The following is an 11189-nucleotide window of genomic DNA, read 5'->3' as shown; positions in this document are numbered from 1 at the left end:
CTTGTATAGCGCTACGGTGCGTGCGGATAAAAAATTCGCATTTTTCACGGCTTGCGTTCAGGTGGACTTGGCTCGCCTCGAAAAAACAAAAAAACTTCATACTGTACCAGTCACTCGGCCACTGGCGTGGAGCCACTATGCATAATTTGTAAGTCACTATTTCGGCAGAGTTGCCCCGCCGCGGTGGCTCAGTGGTTACGGCGCTCGGCTGCTGACCCGAAAGACGCGGGTTCGATCCCGGCCGCGGCGGCTGAATTTCGATCAAGGCGAAATTCTAGAGGCCCGAGTACTGTGCGATGTCGGTGCACGTTAAAGAACCCCAGGTGGTCGAAATTTCCGGAGCCCTTCACTACGGCGTCTCTCATAGCCTGAGTTGCTTTGGGACGTTAAACCCGAATAAACATAAACCTAAACTATTTCGGCAGATTAATTAGGAGTGATACACACGTGAAATGATACACAAGTTGTTTTGCAGCGCTGCGAAGGCTGCGGCTATCATGGCCAATCAAAACACCATGCGCTGCAAAATATGTTCCTCCACTCCTCTCACCGCCCGACTGGTGGCTCCATCCCTGGTAAGCAAAAAGCAGCAGTGTCCATCTGCTGCACGCAGGAAACTCGGCTGACTCAGCGAATGCCATGCTTACAAATGGCGGCCCACCACTCCGCAGCAAGTCTCCGCAGTGCTATTTTCGCGCCGACTTTCTCTGCTAAAAACCACTGAAAGAAACGCTCGCTACACTTTTTAAAGCAACATCCCGAACAACCTTTTCAATTACTGCAATTTTAAAAATAGACTTGATTAGATTTGTTCGAAATAACTCGTTTCGATACAATCAGGTTGCGGCTTTCAGTTCGTCCCAGTCCTATTTGGATGGAAACATGCCCTTATTGCACTATGCCTTCGCGAATTTTCACTGGTGACTGAGAGTTCGGCTGTTTGCACGTAGTGGTATTTTGTTCAGTCAAAAATGACGAAGCCTCACTTGACTGCTTGTTGGCTATAAAAAAAATTGACTTCAGGTCCCTCAACTTACATATAAGTGCCACTCTCTGTACAATTCATTTGTTTTAACGCTAGAGCGTTAGTAACCCCGTGTTGAAAAAAATTGTCCGGCATCGACGTTGGCGACCGTTAGAAGCTTCACAGCGGGGGCAACCAGCCGCTCCGGCAACCTAGGTCATGTGACCTAGTGACGTCATCACAACCTTCCCACCCACCAGATTGTGAGCAAACGGACCACCGTGGCAGGTGGCAGTTAAATTAATTATTGGTCTCGAGAAGTTGCACGGGAAGAGCAACCTGGGTCGCATGCCCACTGTTGCACCGCTGCGCCAGGAGTGGTTTGCTCGAGGACTCCCAGGGATATATGAACCTGGAGTCGAGAATGACCAATTCCGCGTATATGAGAATTATCTCATCTTAAGGCTAAGCTTAAGTGTCCCCTACAAGTTTTTTTTTCTTATCAAAGCGCAGTGAAGCGTGGATTTCTTTTTTTTTTTTTACCTTAAGTATTACGTACGCTCCAAATATTCTGCACCGGCCATCTCTGGTTAGGAATTTTGGCCGATTTTCTCCATAAACGAGTATACTTGAATCCAGAGACTGTTGCTAGCGGGTTAAAGGAATCCGCCAAATCTCCCGAAATCGCGCTGAGCATGCATCCTACGCTAAAGAAATATACAGATCAAATAGAGTTCAAGTTCATGCGAGATAAAAAAAAAAGGAGAAAACAGGATGGCGTCGTTCCTATCTTCCGCTCTTCTGTGGTGATCGCAGAGGCGTCGCTTACAAGACGCGGACAGCGCAGAAGGCCTCCGACCCGACTATCAAGACCGCGCTATCTGAGCTCCCAGCAGCCACGAGACTGTGCCGATAAACCCCGTTGGACGAAGGGAAAGTTGTTCGCCCTGAAGGAGACTGCCGCGCACTTAGGCAGTTGGTCGGCTGGTTTGGGTCAAAATGGCACCCGTGATCTACATGTTCGCGCTCTTCCTTGGGCTCGCCGCAAGTCAGAAGACTTGCCCGGATGGATCGCTGTGCAACACTGGTAAGGCCATATACAGGGTGGTTCATCTAAGACTTCACACAGTTTTTTTTTTTTTTAAATAGGCGTTCTGAGTTAGAAAAGCGCATTTTTTAGCATAGCATTGTCAACGGTGTAGTACATAAGAAAACAGCAAAGACGTGCTAACTAGCAGGATAATTAACTAATTTTGAACAGTTACCTTTTTAACTATTACCATGGTCCTTGACTATGCTATTACTGTTAGGCTCCTTAATTGCTGAGAGGCGTGTAGCCCACGGTAAGTAATATCCATATCAGTTTTCATAATTTCGAAAACGCGGTTACCCTCGGCGCTGTGGCCTAACAAATTCTGTCTACATTGCGCCAAAATACATGCGCTTTCGAGAAGCTTGCTGGCAAAGCAATCTCTCCAGTACACGTAACTCGTCAAAATAGGCAAAGTTTGTTGGGCCACAGCGCAGAGTGCGACCGCGTTTTCGAAATTATGATACAGATATTACTTACGGTGGGCAATCTGGTCGAGCCTTCTCATTGGACGTGCCAGGTGTCGTGGGCGGGATGGTGCTGGATGGGACGCGGAGGGGTGCAGTTCCAATCTGTGTTCTTTATACTTTCTTTTTCTGGAGCACTGGCGTGTATGAGCTGAGGGGGTGGATGACGAGTACAATTTATAATGGATGATATCTTCGGTGTTAATTAAGCTAGCTTAAAATTTTTTGCTGTGCAGTGAAGGGTGATGGAATGCCAGTCACTCGTGCGTTTCCCTAACCTCAATAAATATCATTTCATGGTCCCTTTAACTGTTGCCGCAGTGCAAAAAAAAAAAAAAACAGCGTGTCACACCGAGCACGCAAACAGAATGTATGCAATCGGGGTTTGCTAAAGTCAAACAAATTTACGTGTGCAGGAAGTGGCTTTCTGAAAGAAAATTAGGCGTAGGCGGTGATTGGGGGTGAATGAGTCTGGAGGAGGGCAGCGTTTAAATCACCGTGCGATATGCCTACGACGCCGCCCGCAAACTTCACACGAATGCTCTGGCGCGTGGTTTGGACTGATTGACAGAGTGTTTGCGGTGGTTGACGATAGCGGGTGCTCTGTAGCCACGGTCTCAGACCCAGAAGCCAACGCTTCGTGGCGCTAGTCAGTCCAAGCCGCGCGCTCGAACATTCATATGAAGTCTGTGGGCGGAGGTACGTCGACTTACACCGTGTGCCTAGCCATTATTAGAAACAAACTCTTTGTCTACTTTCTTCTTGGCTGCACATACGAGGCCATTCTACAGGTAGTTATGTCTTGCTGCAACCTCTTTTTCGGTGGGTGAATAGTATATCAAAACTGCTCATTCATTTTGGCTCACTATACGTAGAAAACGACGCGATGATAGTTTTTCTCCGTTTTTTTTTTTATCCCGTTAGGCGACACATGCTGCAAGCTGAGTGGCAGCAGGTACACCTGCTGTCCTCTGCCAAACGCGGTCTGCTGCAAAGACCGAGAACACTGCTGCCCATCGGGTTACCTCTGTGACAACGAAACAGACGCCTGCAAACCGGCCGGAACCATAGCAGCGGCCCAAGCGGCATTCCTGTCGCAGGCGATCGGCAACACCAGGCGCGAGCCTAGTAAAAACTACGTGATCTGCGGTGCCCAGGGTGAAGCAGTCTGCCTCTCCGGTCATACCTGCTGCACGAAGGGTGACGAGAGAGCCGCCAATCACACCTGCTGCCCGTCCAAAGACGGCGTGTGCTGCGCGGACGGAAAGCATTGCTGTCCTCGGGGGACAGCCTGCGACCTTGCTGCGGGGCGTTGCATCTACAACGAGGCCTTTGACGTGCCAGAAACCAGAACGTTGACGCTCACCCCGGCGAAGCCGCTCAAGAACCTGACGGCGTCTGCGGAACCCACTCGTGCCGGTTACAATGCCAGTCCCTGCTCGCCGGGTCATGTCTTGTGTCCAGACGGTGTCTCCTGTTGTCCCGCAACCAACACGTGTTTGGGTGATAGGTGCATCCCGGGGTCTCGTTCCGTACAGCAAACTGTCGTGCCCTGCCGTGACGGCAAGTCGCACTGCCCAGATTCCTACACGTGTTGCCAGGCGCCTGACGGATCGTACAGCTGTTGTCCACTAAAAGACGCCGTGTGCTGCGATGACTACATCCACTGTTGTCCCAAGGGCACGCGGTGTAATCCTGATCGCGGCGCCTGTCAGAAAGCAGGCCTTGAACACGTGCCCTGGAGTATTAAGGCTGCCGCCACGGTCTCGTAGAGCCCTCGTCATCGCCCGCGTAAACTTCCTAAAAGGAGCTGCCTGCTTTTAATGGTCAGCCTGTGTGTTTACTTCACTGTCTCTCCATCCATTTTTTTTTATTGACCTTGCAGTAAAAACCATGACATATAGCGATTCACGCATTACGACCTCCAGCCTCAAAAATGTTCAATAAACAGTCCATGTGATTCTGCATACACGGTCTAGGGATTGTCTAAAAGCGTTCCACGAGTGAAATGTGGGGACGTATAGGAGGAGCGGCGTGTTGACTCTGAGAAGAGGTGAGTACGGGACAAAGCCGAAAGGGGAGATTTCAGTACCGTGAGTAACGTCAGTGATGCCGCATCCCTTCTGGCGCGAAAGGATGTGCGTGTTGTGAAAGTCAAAGCAAGAACCATCATCTTGTCTGTCAAATGGTAGCAGCATTTACTTGTCGCACACATGGGGACTTAATTTTTGCAGTCAAGAACAGTTAATTGTTTTCAGAAATTATATGCACCGACAAGCGTTCGCTGCTGCCACCTTTTTGTTTTTCCTCGCGCACTGCTAGGCGTACGCAACTCAATCTCAACTGTTTGCTCGAAAGTAATGGAGTGCATATTGCAACCGCGCAAAACGACGCAGGACGAAGAGAGGAAAGCACAGGACAAGACGCGGATGTCCGCGTCTTGTCCTGTGCTTTCCTCTCTTCGTCCTGCGTCGTTTTGCGCGGTTGCAATATGCACTCCATTGTAAACCACCAACTAGCCCGCCTTCACTTCTTACATGTGCTCGAAAGTAAAACGGGAAACAACACTAATAACCGATAAATTCTTTCGGCCCGTGCGTCTGTTCCGCGAGCAAGCTTCGTTTTCCCCTTTGGGCGCGGAAAATGTTTTTTTTTAATTTTTTTCCTGAAGAAAGAAAAATATCTGCTCGCATTCTCATCACGCCGCACAATGACACTGAGCTGCGACGGCGCCGCTGCTATCTTCGGCTCTCCTATTCTAAAACGTAGCGTATGGACCGCAGAAATAGATGGAACAATGAGCCGTAGGCCTGCATGCACGGCGCTATCAAAGCAGCACTATCTGAGCTTGAAAGCACGGGACTGCGCTGATAGACGATAGCTTCGCTTTTCGCAGGCGAGAGACAGTTTTCGCTTTACCGAAGAGGCAAAGACACCCCGTCAAGGATCGGTCCGCTGACGCTGAAAGAATGGTTCCAGCGATCTACATATTCGTTGTCTTCGTGGGACTCGTCGCGGGTCAGAAAACCTGCCCAGATGGATCGCTTTGCAACACGGGTAAGAAGGGTACAAGTCACGTGCTTAACTTCATGGCCTTTACGGTTACATTTTCATCGATCAACGCAGTGTTCATATCTCCTTTTCGTTACTCATGATGGCCGAGTACATTTATACCCTGCACGAGTCGACACAGGTGGAAAGGTCTGGAGGTATATAGGCATGCAGTTCCTTTCGCATCGGTTATCGTCGTAACGCACAGAAGCTTTAGCGGAGATTACTGCCTCAAGGCACAGACGCGACGAATTACATTAATGGGAAAACAATTCCGTGACGAAAGAGTAAGTCATGCGAAGTACAAGGGCACTCGTAATGATCTCGTGTTTATTATTTAATTACACCGGACTTTTAGCGGTGCAGCGCCAACAGTGAATACTGCATACAGCGAAATTCTGCTCCATTGTCTTTGTCTTTCGATCTGTGTGATGTCACTCCAGGGGCGAATTCAGTGGGGGGAGTGGAGACGAGGTAGCTCGGCTCCACCCCGGTTTTCCATAAATCAACCCCTGATCAGTCCTTTCCGTCCTAAGGTTTCCATGCTTTGCCTATTAATCAACATTTGCAAATCAGTTGCAGCAATAAACGTGAATTATATTGCACACGTCATTTCTGTGCTTCACTCTTGTCTTCGCTGTAGGAGACACGTGTTGCAAGTTGAGGAGCGGCAAGTACACCTGCTGTCCCCTGCCCAATGCCGTCTGCTGCAAGGACCAAGAACACTGCTGCCCATCGGGTTACCTCTGTGACAACGAGACGGACGCCTGTAAACCACACGGAACCAATGGAGCAGCACACGCAGCGTTTCTGTCTCAGGCGCTCCGCAACTCCAACAGCAAGCCCAAGCTTAACTACGTGCTCTGCGGTGGCCACGGTGAATCAGTCTGCCCCTCTAGCCACACTTGCTGCACGACGGGCCTGGAGACCACCACCCACAGCTGCTGCCCGTCCAAAGACGCCGTATGTTGCTCAGACGGACGGCACTGCTGTCCCCGAGGGACGACCTGCGACTTGACTGCGGAGCGGTGCGTTGCGGGGACCAGCTCGACGAGGCTTGGGCTGGCGAAACCATTCAACAAGGCGCAAATGACGCCGATGAAAACTATCCTTGCTCAAGGTTTAAAAGACATCCCATGCAATAGCGGTCCTGCACTGAACGCCGGCGAATGCCCACCGGGGTACTATCAATGTCCCTACACTAGTGTTTACTGTTGTCCCGTGGGCTGTTTGTGTACCTTCTCGGGAGCATGCGTGCCGAAGCCAAGCTCTGCGATGGGAGCCGTCGTGCCCTAGCTGCCTCGCCAGCATGTCCCATTACCCCGTACAACTGTTATTCGCATTCCGGATCCGCATTCTCGAAGGTGCCGTGTGCTGCGATGACCACATCCATTGCCACAGACTTCCGTACGCGCTGGAACGTCGCGTTCCGGGATATGTTACAGTCATAGACCAAAGTTTAGGGGATGGGGAATCGGGAACAAAAATTTATTCCTGCGTTTCCGCTCTAGTCAGTCGGCTGGTACTCAGCCCGATGATAAAGCACACGTCTCCTCGTAAACCGCATGCGTTTCCGCTCTATAGTCAGTCGGCTGATATTCTTCCCGATGACAAACGACGCATGTCTCCTCGTATTTGAATGATTTTCATTGACTTGCTTTGCCCGACTGCACAGAAATAATTTTTTCCCCGCGAAACCGCATCTAGCAAACTTGTTGCTGAGATTTGTCAATGCTGGCTCGGCTCGCTGTAGCTTTTTTGATACGTGACAAATAAACCACGGCCCATTTGAAAGTGCTTGCACGATAGTTACGTGTAAATTATGCCAGTATAGTATACTCCGCAGTTCTGAGTTCATGGAGCACGTATTATACGTATACTACACAGCTATAGCCTAGCTTCGTCACGACTCATGACCCGTAACTTGTACAGAGCTTTAGGGGTTTGCTACTGAGTCATTCTTTGTGGCTTGGCATGCACCGCCAGCGTTCTACATCTCTTGAAGGTGAGTGCAGCCCTCGTCCTCATGAGTACGAAAGTAACAAGTATCAAACCAAAGACTTTGCAGTTAAGAGCCCCACTACACGGCTTAACGCTGTACTTGCTTTGGTGCACCGATTTTATGAGTACCCACCACTCAGGTCGAGTAAAAGCTCTAGGTTACTTCTAACGTTGAAGGACGAGTTTCCGACGCTCTGCGATTTCAATTCGAAACGGACCGATGATTTGTTCGAATTAGGCGGAGTTCGAATTAAAGGGACGCTCCACTGAAGTCTCTCGTCAGAACGCTAGCACGTACATGCGGCCGCTCAGCACTGGGAAGTGATGGATCTGCATCGGCCTCCAACGCGCAGCAGCACCGTCGACCGCCTCTTCCACGAGGCTTACCACCCTACCGTGACATGCAATATAAATCGGCACACCGTCCATGGCCGGATTCACGGCCGCCGCATACAGTCCGGCCGTGCACCGCCGCGGCAGATGCGCGGGCAGAAAAATACGGAAAGAAGAAAGCCATAAGGGACGACCCGACTTACAATGACGGAGGGCAACCTGCGTCGCACAGTCTAGGCAATGAGAACAAAGCTGGAAATAGGCAGCATGTACTGGTGGTATAGTCAGCGGCGATTACGGCAAGCGAGGCGTGCACAATGTGTCAAAATTAATAGCACCTACAAAAATGCCTGCAACCATGTGCTCAATGCAGTCACGTGATCGGTTGCTATGGCTATTTGAACGCGGCCGCTCGGTGGTGCTGAAAACATTTATTGTCATGGGTAAGGGGGCAACCCCCCTCCTAAATGGCACGAGGCAACCCTGGTCAGCAGCAGCGGAGCTGGCCAAGGGAGTCTCCCCAGTATGACTCCGCTGTGGTTGGGTATGAAGGGTGTGGAAAGTAATGCATGTGAGGAGGATCTGAATAGTCTCCCGGATTCCCGCAGAGCTTACAGGAGGAGACGAACTGATCGGGGTAAGGGGCAGGAAGAAGAATAGGGTAGGGAGCAGTACGGGTCTGGAGTCGGCGCCAGTGGGAGGCCCGGGTTAGGGTTAGGGAGGGAGCCGGCGGCGCGTAAATGCGCCGGGTATCTCGGTAGTGGGTAATGATATCTGAAGGTAAGCAGACGCTTCTGGGTTGGCGGAAGCGATCCAACTCCGGCCCGGAAAGCGAGACCTCGGGCGAGGGAGTGGACCTCCTCGTTACCCGGGAGGCCTGCGTGTGGGGGGGTCCAGATAAGGGTTACGGGGCGGGTGGGGTGCCAGAAGCGTAGAGGCCCAGCCGCGATGCAGGATATCGGGGCTTTGGCGAAATTGGACAGGGCGGATTTTGGGTCGGGAGAGAATTTTGGTGGCAGAAGTGGAGATGAGAGCGAGCGCAATGGCCGCTTCCACTGCAATTTCGGATGAGTCTGTGGTGATGGAGTCCAATGCGACTAATCGGGCCTAACTGTTAACGTTCTGAGCTGGAGGGAAGCCACTTTGCATTGACAGCGCTGTCGAGCTTCACTGACCGGCGGCTGCGCGGCCTGCTAGAATTAACCTTTGCATGCACTCATGCGTTGGAATTACCGGGAGTACCTATTCATTAGAATGCCCGTGATTTGGGCGGGGCCAAAACACATCAGTTCTAATAAACTGAATTTTCGAATGATGCGAGTTCACATTAATGCAATTTCAGTGAATTTGATTTGTCTGCATGTGTCCTTCGCGGCACTGCATCTCGGGTCTCCCGCAGCTTTCTTCCTCTTGCTATTTTTGAGTCCTGATGTCCGAAAATACGCCAGCAGGCCCAGTAGAAGGCGTCTTGTTGTCGATTATCATCAATTAGCACGCATATATGGCCCTGCAGCGATCTGACTTCTACGTGAGGGTGTATCATTACGTTAACGAAGCGAAACGTTATGCCGCAAAATGCGCAGTAATTTCAAACTGAAGCATGCGTAGCTGTATAACACATCAGCTGGCTCCATGCAGCTCTCGCCGCACGCGCGACTGATTCTGCTGGGGGATAAGGGGGGAAGGGGGAGAGCAGTTTGATATGCTGCTGAAACTTGGCGCTTTTAAAAGGGACTCCATCCAATTTTCGTTCTTAGGGTCGGACACACCTCAAAAACGAATTAAGTGGCAAAAGCCCCTCACTGGAGGCCCTCCAGAATAGCATCGAACGACCGCCATGACATCGCGGTTAATCCGGTTATTCCGTGATTAATCCTCTTGCACGTGTGGGCTCATGTCAAGCTAGGAGGTATAAGGAGATTAACTACGACATCATGGCAACATAGGCCAAGCCCATTGACCGGACGGCCTCCTTTGAGGGGAATTTGCTGCTTCAATTTTGAGTTGCATCAGACTGTAGTAAAAATCGACTCTGTGCCTCCTCCCAGATAAGTTTGTCGGGCAGCAAATGATGAAATTATTGCTGAGAAATTCACATGTACAACTTAATTTCCTGCCACTCAGTCATAACTCGTGACACCAAAAAAAGAAAGGACGCCGTGATCACTGTTGTGAAGAGAATGGCAATGTAGCCTAACCTCAATGATCCGCATGAAGAGAAACTGCGTAAGCACACGTAATTTACATGCCAAATTGGCCGATGAAGACTACATCTGTGTTTAATTTCCTGGCCTTGTAGGTCCTACAAAAGCTCACTTTTCAGTTAGTGGTGTCTTTTTTGTAACAGTCCAGTAATGTCGATACATACAGACTTCAATTTCTGTTCAGTGGCTCTTTAGAATTTGCAGCAATGTAAAGCTCATAGATGCAATTGGTCTCTCTCACTCGCACCGTCACACACACAATGTATAACGAACTGAGGTGTCGATGAATGGTCGCCGACACACAGCAGCGCTTATCCTGTACACATCACATACACAGTGAAAACAAACAGGAAAATCTGTCTATGCGATGACAAATTGCGATGACAAATTCTTCTGTGTATCTGCTGCCTGTGTATCAGCAGCTGCTGTGTGTCAGCAGCTGCTGTGTATCAGCCACAAAGTATCCTGTGGTGTCAGCAGTATTAAAGCAGTATAAAAACGCAAGAAAAAAGTTTTAACGAGGAATATTGCACTTGTGAATGTTTGAGGCAATAAAACCTGTGCTTAAAGTCAGGGGGTATCGGGGAGGGGGTTTCCAAATCACCCACCAATAGGCAAGGAATCCGAGGCACCCATGCCTCGGATTCTCGGATGCCCCCAGAGACTGCATGAATACGAAGCAAGCAGCCATTTTGTATTCTTCTTGGCAGCGGTGGTCAAAATATTTCTCCTCTATAATTTCGCAAATTTCACAGTAAGGATCATTAACGTATTTTCCAAAACCTGAGACTGAGAAAAATATATAGTTGGCAGCACTACACAAAGGGTGGAAGAAAATGGTTTATGGGAGTTTAACGTCCCAAAGCAACTCAGGCTATGAGGGACGCCATAGTGAAGGGCTCCAGAAATTTCGACCACCTGGGGTTCTTTAACCTGCACTAACATTGCACAGCACACGGGCCTCTAGAATTCTGCCTCCATCGAAATAGAAAACCTGTGGCCTCACACCACGACCGAGTCCAGAGCTGGCCGCTCAGCTCGAAGGCTACACAACAACGAGCACACTAGCAGAGCATGGA

General features: G+C 50.1%; 2 protein-coding genes across 2 annotated transcripts; both read left to right on the top strand.

Annotated features, from left to right (window-relative positions):
* Nucleotides 1–1862: 1862 nt before the first annotated feature.
* LOC149342411 (progranulin-like) lies at nucleotides 1863–4297 on the top strand. The gene is made up of 2 exons (XM_089544696.1): nucleotides 1863–2051; nucleotides 3446–4297. Exons 1-2 carry the CDS (start codon nucleotides 1964–1966, stop codon nucleotides 4291–4293), a joined length of 936 nt encoding a protein of 311 aa, XP_089400822.1. The 5' UTR covers nucleotides 1863–1963; the 3' UTR covers nucleotides 4294–4297.
* A 1378-nt stretch (nucleotides 4298–5675) lies between these two features.
* Nucleotides 5676–6979, top strand: LOC149342410 (progranulin-like). Its single transcript, XM_089546796.1, has 2 exons — nucleotides 5676–5730; nucleotides 6216–6979. Exons 1-2 carry the CDS (start codon nucleotides 5676–5678, stop codon nucleotides 6866–6868), a joined length of 708 nt encoding a protein of 235 aa, XP_089402922.1. The 3' UTR covers nucleotides 6869–6979.
* Nucleotides 6980–11189: the final 4210 nt, after the last annotated feature.

This window comes from Amblyomma mixtum, chromosome 5 (assembly GCF_055824585.1).
Source record: "Amblyomma mixtum isolate Tamu chromosome 5, ASM5582458v1, whole genome shotgun sequence".
Lineage (NCBI taxonomy): Eukaryota > Metazoa > Arthropoda > Arachnida > Ixodida > Ixodidae > Amblyomma > Amblyomma mixtum.
The sequence above is the reverse complement of the archived record's forward strand: the minus strand, read 5'-3'. Positions and strand labels throughout refer to the sequence as shown.